The sequence below is a fragment of the Cicer arietinum genome, chromosome 2 (genome assembly GCF_000331145.2).
Source record: "Cicer arietinum cultivar CDC Frontier isolate Library 1 chromosome 2, Cicar.CDCFrontier_v2.0, whole genome shotgun sequence".
NCBI lineage: Eukaryota > Viridiplantae > Streptophyta > Magnoliopsida > Fabales > Fabaceae > Cicer > Cicer arietinum.
This window is the reverse complement of record NC_021161.2, coordinates 26,977,240-26,988,466: the sequence shown is the minus strand read 5'-3', so window position 1 is coordinate 26,988,466 and position 11,227 is coordinate 26,977,240. Positions and strand designations below refer to the sequence as shown.

The 11,227-nt window shown below is 28.3% G+C and overlaps 1 protein-coding gene across 5 annotated transcripts in view; it reads right to left on the bottom strand.

Annotated features, from left to right (window-relative positions):
• LOC101496938 (uncharacterized) overlaps nt 1–4,900 on the bottom strand; it is a 6,089-nt gene extending 1,189 nt beyond the window's left edge. For 2 of the 5 annotated variants that reach the window (XR_003470149.2, XM_004513768.4), the window contains exons 1-5: nt 4,664–4,900; nt 2,196–2,310; nt 1,893–2,069; nt 876–974; nt 32–274 (exon numbers count right to left, since the gene is read on the bottom strand). Coding sequence is in view for 4 of the 5 variants with exons in the window: in XM_004513768.4 (XP_004513825.1) it covers nt 32–274; nt 876–974; nt 1,893–2,069; nt 2,196–2,270 (594 nt within the window). In the remaining variant the exon portion in view is untranslated. Of the gene's footprint in view, nt 1–31; nt 275–875; nt 975–1,892; nt 2,070–2,195; nt 2,311–4,622 lie in introns of all 5 variants that reach the window. The other 3 variants (XM_004513769.4, XM_004513771.3, XM_004513770.4) reach the window with 3 other exon arrangements.
• Nucleotides 4,901–11,227: the final 6,327 nt, after the last annotated feature.

The window sequence follows — 11,227 nt, the reverse complement described above, 5'->3', positions numbered from 1 at the left end:
ATAAAATGTAAAAACGGAAAAACTTAGATACCGTGAAGAATGGTTCGAAGATTTTTGGTGGATTGTACAGTATTGCAAGACCCAGGCGTTCAGGATAATGGTCTTGTAATACATGGGCAGTTTCGCGTGTTACTTTGATAGATATATGTGACATGTTGAAACCTTGGAAATCAATCAGCCAAACCATCTGTTCTTGTTCTGGTGGTAGATTTAGTATAGCATTCTCCATGCAGTACACCAAATACTTAATTTGTCCTTTAGTTGACTTTGAGTTCTGCATTCCAAATAAAGAAGAAAAAACAAGAAAAATGAATAGCATTTCTCTGCAAGATCGAATAATAAAGACTATTTCTAAATCGGAAAATATAATCCCCTAGATTTGAAATTTTCAAAAAAAAAAAATCCTACCGCTGAAACTTAAAATGAAAAATAATGTAAAACTTTATACAAAATAGATCAGCAAAAAAACACTCATTATTCAACATGACAATCAGCAAAAATTCAAAAATTCAATGGTGAGGAAGAGTGCTAAAATTTAAAATTTGGGGGACTATATTTTAAGATTTTGAAATGGGGGATCAAATTTGTGAATCAACGAATATCGCGGGACCAAAATTGCATTTAAGTCAATAATAATGTAAATTTTAAACAGTTACCTACTAAATTTGACATTAACGTCGAAGCATGTAGTAAAGGAATGCTTTTAAAAGTTAATATGGTAGAAATGAAACCTGATAAGGTAGTCAGACAAAATATTTTTAAAGTTTAAACACACCCCTCATTCTCATTCTTTTATTTTCACGTATTTGAAACAAACCCTAAAACAAACATCTGACTTAGACATGCTAGAAGTTGGAATGGTTTTCAGAAAATACCTGACGAGCAGGTCTCATTACAAGTACTGTTCTCCCATATTTGTCAACATAATTTGATCTATATATCTTTCCTGTCTCTGCTTCAAGAGCAACATCTTCCTGCATCAATAAAAAATACATGTCAAAATTGTTATGAATTCAACCAGTTTTGACTGGTTTCTTGCGCAGCAAACAATCAATATAAACATGAAACAAGAATTAAAGAGATGAAGAAAGATGACACAAGATATATTGAGGTTCAGAGAAAAATCTCCTATGTCCTCGTTGGTGTAGCTTTTTATTCCATTTGATCAATCAATGCTGAGTTACAGAATTACAAGTGCAGTGGCACCAAGAATGTTCGTCCCCAAGCTTAACCCACATTTGTGATTCACTCTTTCTTTTGATCTCACGGAAACACTCACCCAGTATTGTAATCTACAATATTCATTCAATGTACTCCTAAGAGCACCAAGCTTATGACTTTATATAGCCTCATCTACAAACTTCTCAGGTTAGTCTCACATGGTTGCAACCCTCTTAACTAACTTAACAGACACGGATCAGTTTGTTGAGCACTAACACATAGCTTCAACCAAACCAAGTAACTGACTAACTATTTGATGATCCACACCAATTTTCACAAAAATAACTTAAGAAGTGAGATAGTTTGACCAAACATATACAAATGACAACCATTTCAGATGAGTGTAGTAACTTGGTTAACCAGATTCAGATAGTGAAGTCTTAAAATCAATATGATATTTCATTTGATGGTTAGATGGAATATTGATCAGATATGGTCAACGCCAGTTTATCTGATTAAGAGCTTTTAAAGTTTCCTCATGCCTACCAAATTCCTCTTAATAAGAGGGATGTAATTTAACAAGATAATAAATGCAGAACAAACACCAGCTTAACCACTTTATTTTACGTATATAGACAGATTTTGATTCTTGAAAACATGGCAAAGAAACATTGCAGCCATTATGTCTCGAAAATCATTAAACAATTGAAGAAAAGCAGGCTGCCACTCACCCAGCGGATCTCTTCTGGTTTATATTCTTCTCTCCATTTTAGGGTCTGCTTCAACATTTTAGCTGCCTTCTTGACATTCCAATTCCGTGCCCTTAAATACCTTGAGATGGATGTGTCAGAACAATAAACTGATGCCTTACCAGACAGTGGCCCTATTAATCTTCTCATCTCATTGATCTAAAAGGAAACAGACATACGGTGGGTTAAAATGTTCGTTTCTCAAACCATTGCAGTTTTAAATTTTTAGATGCCAAGTATCAAAACAAGGTCAGAGTAAGTCATATTGATGTATAGGGGACATACCTTTCCCTGCTGCTCTTGTGGTATTAACATTTTCTCATGCCCGTTAGAGGCAGTTTTCTTTAGATCTACACTCATGTTGTCTGTGTAGAGATTCTCTAAAAATCAATAATGAATACTGCAAAAGTCAATAGCAATCTTTAAAATATCACTAAATATTTACAGAATAAAAGGGAAAATCACATTGACCATCTTTGTGGTTCTTTAAAATATCACTCACACCACCTTTTATTTATTTGTTAAAAGATACAAATCTCTCCTGAATTTGACAGTGTTAAGCTGCCGTTCCAAATGACGCCGATTGCTGTCATTTCATAATTTTCTAGGTGAAGTGAGATATCTAATTGGATTAGTAAGATTTTCTTTCATTTGTTGTTCTCTTTTGTAGCAAAAATTTGTGCAATGAGTGAGATATCTAATCAGATTAGTAATATTTTCTTTCATTTGTTCTCTTCAGTAGCAATAATTTGTGCAGTAAGTGATCTAATGACTTATTTGTGGACGAGCGTAAACTACATTCTCTTGATCCAAAAAAAATATATCAGAGAAGTTATCAAATAAGAGTTCACTGCATCATGTCATTCATATGTGTAGTCTTATAGTCGTAATATGTGTGATATACCCCCTAATATATATTGGCTTGGGTTTGTTTCTTATCATTTGTAACATTTATTTGAACACGGGAACTTACAAATCTACGACCCTCAGGCCGAGTAGCCATCAACTTTATTCATCAAAGAACTCGAAAACAAGAGAAAAACTCATACAAAGACAATAAGCCCCTTAATAAAAGAAAACTCCTCTAACTATTGGCATGTCAAGCCTCTTTACCGATGCTTTTGTTAGTCTTCTCCAATACATGCTGAAATTATCTAAGACAAGACTCTACCATCTTTTCTATAATCAAAAGTTTGACAATTTTCTTTCTGATCATGTCATTTTTTAATCTTGTCACGTCATGTGTAACCACTCATATATCATAATTACATTCTCGTCCAAGCAATATTAAGCTTTGAATAATAATAGGAAAAAAATTAGTTGAAAGATATTCAAAGCAAGACCACCAGCAGTAATATCCTGTACTTTCTTGTTGACCCTTTACTGCCCAAATGTTTAGCCCCATAGAGCATTGTCTGCTATAATCTATAGGTGCGGGTCCGGTATATGGCATTTGAAAAAAATGAAGGTATGGGTACATCAATAAAAAAAATAAGAGCTAAATTGTTCAATTCACAACAAAACATCACAATAAAATTTTGAAAAGTCAAACTGTGTTCGGTTACCACAACAAAGAAACTCTATACATAAATAATATTATATTTTTATATTAATATACCAGAAAGCCACAAATTTCACTTGCAAGGAATAATGAGGAAAAAGGAAGTACTGACAAGTACCATGCGCATACCATTACCTGGTACGTACCCGGTATTGGTACTTCACCATTTTACACATACCCATGCTTCAGAAATTGCATGTCTAACAGATATGTAGTAAAATTTTCCTTTAATATGAATGGTATTCTTTTATCTCTTACCACACCCAAAATATTCTCCATTTAATCCACTATTTATATCCTACTATGATTGATATCTCATTCTATCTCACATATATTTTGTATGATAATTCCAAGGTACATTGAGAATCATAGCATCGCATGTTTGGAATATGGGAGTCCGGTCCAATCCTAGTCCTTGATTTAGTCGGTGAAAGAGAGAGACTTTAAAATAAATAAAAAGGGGGAAAGTGGAATTATGGGTATAGATTTCTCTACGGGAGAAAAGATTAGGGAAAAAAATAGAGAATTCTTCTCCATCGCATGTTATCTGATTTTAACTCAAAAATTTACCCCTCTAAAATGCACCCTAATGTTAAAGGAGCCAAATTCCGATGTAATTACAAAGAAGAGTAAACTTCATTGGTCTAATGCAAGTTGTCATTCTTTTAATGTTAATAAGTTTTTGAAACAATGAACTATGGAAAACCGCAGGCAACTACGACTGACGTGACCTAAATTGGAGTCACAGAGACATCCAATCACCTCACCACCACACAAACACACACCAAGTGATTTTATGTTTAGTTAAATTAAATATTAAATATTAAATATTATATAATATAAGCTAGTATCAAAATGCATCATAGAGTTCTTAACCCTCTCGTTCTCAAGGAAAGGGGATTCTGTAATCCAATACCGCGTTAGCAAGAAAAAAACTAATCAAAGAGTCAGCATCCGGGGTTGGAAATCCATGGAAAATCAATTTAGATGAAAAAAAAGAAAGAAAAAAAAAAACAATGATCATTCATTTATCACAAAACCCAAGCAGTTTGCATACAACTGGGAAGCAAAAGTACGATTCAAAAAAGGAACGAAGAAACGGAAATAACGAAATTCGGACAAAAAAAGAAGACATAGAATCGAAAGAAAACCTTTGGAAATTGAAAGAGTTGTAAGAATATTGTTGACTAACCAGTTGAGACTGCGCGATTGTATCAGAGGTGGAGGTATAATTTTGACTGAAGAAGAGGATGGAAATAGGAAAAGTCAACGTTCTTCTTCCGCTTCTCTGTCTATTTCTTTGGCTCAACAACAACGACTAGGATGTTTTTGGAGATAGCGATGCCGATACTGATGCGGATGCTGATTCCGATATTTGCACTCACACATGTGATTGTTGTCTGAATCCATGTGAGGAGATGATTTTTTAATTTTTTTCTTAAAAATCATCGATCAATAAATATTTTTATAAATTTATAATAGGTCACGGGGTACTGGGAGCAGCGTTTAAGTAAATTACATCCATGAATAGTTTAATCATTTCGTTAATATTATCATGCTTTTTTACGTAAATTTATAAAATTTATCAATTTCAAAAAAATTAATATATTTATAATAAATAAATTCATATTTTTGTTTTTAGTAATAATAATATCAAATTTTTTAAATAAATTCATATTTTATTAAGTTAAAATTTTCAAATAATATTGGAATTTTTTTCTAAAATATTGTTGATAGAAAAAAATCTTAATCGTTTTTTAGAAAAAAAATTTGAAGTTTTTTTTCAGACAATTCTATAAAAAATCTTAAAAGTTTTTAAGAAAAAAATATTTGAAATTTTTTTCCAAACAAATTTTTTATGTAATAAATTGAGACTTTTTATATTTTAATTTTTGAAAAAAAATTGATTGTTAAACTGGTTATGAATATAATAATTTTTTATTGAAAAATAAAATTCAATTATATGAATTAGTTGTAAAACTCAGTTATGATAAATAATTTTTATATGAATATAGGTTGTTTATATTGTAAAGATGTCTATAAGCAACTTTATGTATTACAATAGATTTTTTATTTCTTAGATTATTTATCATATTATGATATTTATTAGTTTTTGAATATATTATTTATTAAACAATAATTTATTTGACAATTCAACTAATTATAGTTAATATGGTTATTTTATTAAATAATATTTATTATTTTTAAAATCAACATAATTAATTTAAATAATTATAGAAAGTAAAAATAAGACGGAAGAAGTAGTAATTGAGTGATAAAATTTCGATAATGTATCAAAATATTAAATAGCTAATTATTAATAATATTTTAGAAAGTTTCGTTCATTAAATTTTTTAAAAAAAGTTAATTATTAATTTTTTTAATTTTTAGTTAATTACCATTTTTCAGACTCCAATATTAAAATTTAACCAAAAAATTATTTTTTTAAATATAAAAAACAAATTATATTTACAAAATATTTTTATTTATTTTAACTATTCAATTCTCAATAGAATGTAGTTTTAATAATTTAAAAATCAATTAAAAGATAAGTTACATTTAACACACAAAAAATCTATTTGTTTTTAATAGAAAAACGTTAACTACTTGATTTTGATGATTGGATTATTTTTTAAAAATATTTTAATTGTCATAAATTATATTTAAAAAATATAAAATATGGAATCAAGATGATGAAATATTATTTTCAAACTATGTATTTTGAAAAATTGCTAGAATCTTCTTAATCCTGGAAAACAATTTCTATTTTTCTGGCCATGAGAAAAATATTTTCATTTGATCTGATACAAAATATACTATATTTTAATGATAACATTTTATTAAATTTACTTTAATTGAATTGAGGAAATTAAACAAAATACAAAATATTCTGATAAAAAAGTTAGGTGCGATACAAAATACCTGAGGACTATTTAGTCCTTGAATGAAAATTTAATGTTACTAACCGCACTTTATTTTTGTGACGCACCTTCTAGAAGGCAGAAGGAGGAGGGTCACGAGGGAAGAAAAATGACAGTAAATTCAGATTGAACTAGTCAATTCAACGACTATTTTTGTCAAAAACAAGAAATTCAACAATTATTTATTATAATCTATTGGCAAAAAATTAAGTTTCTATAAAAGAAATTGTCATTGATGATATTCTTTTAAAGTAAATCATTTTTATAGAAAGAAGATAAAATATTAATTAATAAAGATATAATAATAAAAATTAATTTTTATTATATTTTTAATTTTTCAAAAAACATAAATAATTATTCACTTTAAAAATCTTTTATTTCTATATAAACCAATAAAACTAACACAAATGTTATAAAATGAAAACAAAAAAAATGTTTTCATAAATTAATCACACTCTTAAACTCTACTTGTGAGTTAATTTTTGGAGAGTTTTGGAAGGGAGGGTTTTGGAGAGTTAAATTTATATTTTGATAAATAGTTAATATTAAAAAAAAAATAATATAATATTATATACTCATTTATCATGTTATTCTTTTAAATTTTTTAAAATATCAAATATATATTAAAATATAAAATTGATTTTCTAAAGTCTTTCCCTCCAAAGCCCTCTAAAATTGAACTTGCAAACAAACCAAAAGAAATAATTGATCCAAAAGTTATCCAATCCACCCATGATGCCCTGACTCAACTCCTATACCCAAAAAAAAAATTAAATGAGCAAGAAATAAGTTTTTCAAATTAATTACCTCTAAATTATTTAAACAAATTATGCGCTAGAAAATGAATTATTAATTAAATATATTTAAATATTTTTTTTATTAAAATATGTTGTTGATTATATCAGTTCATTTTATTTACGAATAAAAGTACAAAAATATTTTTTACGACTGAAAATATTTTTATTTAGTTCACGTATAAAAAAAGTTAAAATCTAAGACTGAAATTTCTCAATGTTTGAAATCAACAGAAAGTTGTGCCGTTTTCAAATTTTAAAATATATTTGGTTTCAATGAAATTTCTTATTCAAGTTTTTGGGTGATTTGAGACTTGATTTATATCTGAGTAACATTTTTTTAGCGAATAATATTAAATTTGATTATTTTAATAATCAAATTATTTATGTCGTAATAATAATTATTAATAAATATTTTACAAGTTTTAACTTACGATTAGATTTATCTGCGAGTTGAGTTACGTCAGATTGATATTTTGTAGAGAAAGTTAATAATTTTACATAAAGTGAATTTTAACTTTTATTAGAGATAAATATTTTAAAAGAAAAATAGTAAAAATGTGCTAACAATTTTACGTTCATGTGTGGCTCATATCACATTGCGTTCCAAATAAATAGACCTTAAAGTCACAATTTTACTCCAATTCCTCCTTCATGTTACAGCCACCAACATACTCCTTCTTCCTTTTTATTTCAAAAATTTCTTCTTCTCTTTTCTTCCATTTTTGAGCTTCAAGGAAGCTTCAATCACAAAACCATCAACTACAAAGTTGTTTCACTACTTGAAAGGAATGCAAAGAGTTAAGGATCAATAATTGAAGTAGCTATTTCTCCCCTCGTTTCTATCAAATTCGTAAGCATGTATATATAGGGAGAAGAAGTGATTTTTTTTACATTTTGAGCTCTAATCTTGCTTGCTTATCACTATTATGGTCGTTATTAATGTTTAGGAAGTTAAAAGAAACATTTTTAACTCTTTTTTCTTCAATCATAAAAACAAAAACCCTAAATAAAAGAGTAAAAGGAAAGTGCCTTTTGTTGTTTTGGTGTTTTGTTAATATTGAAATTAGATGAATTAATAACTTGAATAACAACAAAATGAAACCAATCCCCCAAAAAATTTAGTAAGACCAAATGTGGTGTGTCATAATGTGAAAATTTGATTTTTGTATGTGTTTGAGTTATATAATGAGTTGTTTTCAAATAAATGAGTTTGAACTAAAAATATAAATTTTATTAGAGAATTTAAGTTAGTAAAGTTAAGACTTTTGCAAGTGTGTTAGGTTATGTTTTTTTTTTTTTTTTAATTAAAATGACAACTAGATGTTAGGCGTTTTGGGGACCAAAGTGATGTAATTTAAATAATAAACTCAAATTTGTGGAATGAGGATTTTAAAGTATGTGAGTAATTGATAAAAAAAAAATGATTAACTTTCTTGAGTAATGTAACCTTGAAGCAACTTTTATAATTTCCTATGTTTATATAGTTAGCTCTTTGAGTCTCGAAAATGAATCGAGATTGTTTTCACCGAGTTAGCGGTGAGGAGAACTCTGAATATTTTATGTTTATTGGTTGAAATATTTAAGGAAAAGAGATAGGAAAATATTTGGTGTTGATGTAAAAATGTGGACTTTATGTGAAATTTTATATACAAAGCATAATTAATAAAGATTAAAGTTTGAAAAATGTCAAAGTGGAAGAATCATGATTTTGAGTATTGGAACTCTTAGTATTTGAGTTTTTATTTATTTATTTATAAGATTTCTTGATAAAAATCTTCTACTAGTTTTTAAATATTAAAGTGTTAAAATTTATGATGTTGATGGATGATTTAATCAAAATTTCAAACAATGTGAGTATGTTTGTCTTTGATTGAATTTATTAAGACAATATTTGTCCTAAGTTGTTAAAGACAAAAATTTGAGTTGAACTTCATTAGGTTTGAAAAAAAATTTCGAGATTTGCAAAGGGTGGCATAAATCTTTTGAAATTTGTGTTCGTCAAAGTCTTTTTGAAGTTAGGGAACCTAAGAAAAAAGTCAATCCCTAATTGATTTGGATAGTTATCGAAGCTAGAGTTCATTTGGGTGTTGGTTTAGAAACTTTGTATTGATTAAATTAATTGATTGGTTTAAGGTACAAGGAAATTGAGAAATGTCATTGGAATCATCTGATAGTTAATGCTGGCGTAGCGTAAGTTGCTGGTGTAATAAAGCACTGTCAAGATAAGGACACTTTCTAACGATATTATATATGCTTGAATGCAGAGTGTGTATGTATATATGTTCTTTATACTTGTGGTGAATAAAGGTGCACACAATTATTTATGTATTTGATGTGATTATGTATTCTTAACTGATAACATATTTGTTATGAATTTTATTGACGAGAATATGTCTTAGGTATGCTCTGTCAAAAAGTATTAAAAATTATTAGTGTTTAATGAGTATTAAAAGGGGAGTGTTTTAATAACTGCATTTGCAAAATGATTGATTTTGAAGAGTCAGAGCACGCTGATCATAGCATTTGGGCACATGTTTCTAGCTTTTTAGTTTAGTATTTTAAAAGCTCTTTATAGCTTAGATTAATATTTTAAGCTCTTTATAGCATTTGCATTTTAATTTTATTATTTGTATTTTGACTCTTTCTCATTCTATAGGTCATAACTTGAACTCTGGATATCGGATTGGTACATATGAGCAGCCGTTGGAAAGCTAAAAATCCAAGCTACAACTATTGTGTTGGAAGAAACCACCAATTCCAAACTTTACTAGGTCTAAATTGCAGATTTCATAATCTGAACTTTTGTAATAATTTTAATTAGCGGGTCACTTGTTTTTAAACCATAAACCCTAAAGCCCAATATCAAGTACTATATATTGGTAGTTTTGTTTCTTTTCTAAAATGGAAAAAATTAGGATTCAAATTGCTACAAGAAATAAACAATTTTTAAACCATAATCCACGAGTTTAGAGTTTCATCAACACATTCAGATTCCAGTTACACTTTCAATTTCAATTGATGATTCTATTCTTGTTTATTTGATTATATTGATATTTTGATTGTTTAAATTGAATTTCAATAGGATTGATTAAATTTATTTGACAGAATTTGGTTTCGGTTTCTAATTTAATTGAATTATAATTTTGCGACGTTTGATCGTTAATTGTAATATTTTGATGATTGTGATGCTTAATCCAATCAAATAAACCAAATTAACATAGGATTAATTACTCTTGTTTGATCAATTCTATAGTCAAATAAGAATAGAATCACAAATTAGAAATTAAACTCATTGATAGAATCTGTGATAGGTATGAAACTCGAATAAGTGGATTAATCGTTTTACATTTTATCAATTGTATTTGACCTGTGTGCGACAGCAGATCAAATTGGCGACGTTGTCGGGGACTCTCTGATAACAATATTAACCGATATTAACCTTGTTTTCAGGCGACTGTCTCGGATTACTCCGAAATTTCGCCAGAAAATCAGAAAAAAAATCAAGGAATAGGAATTCCGAATAAGAAACTTATACGAGTAACGACGATCATAATCCAAATTTCCTTCATTTAGACCATTTTTTCAATTTTTTGAATTTTTTGAATTTTTCATGTTCTCCCAAAATTCCAAAAAAATTTGTGTTGCCTTTACTTGATTTTTAGGAATTTTTGTTGGTACTTTTATATTTTTTGAATTTTATTTGATAGGGTTTTCGATTTTTCACTTCATTTTAGCATTAAGGACATTGTTGGAATTTTCAGAATTGTGATTTTGCATTGCATTGTTATGATGATGCATGACTAGGGCTAGTTTCGTGAATCTTCATTCTCTTGAACTTGAAATAGATAGGACATTTCATTTACTTCGTAGACTTAATAGAGCTGCTAGTGTTAACGAGTTAGAGTCAGATACTGAAATTGACAACTTGTTGCAAAATATGGCTGATGCGAATAATAGAACCTTAAGACAACTTGTTTCCCCTAATGTTAATTATAATGCATTATGTATCACATATCCTAAAGTTACTATATCATTTGA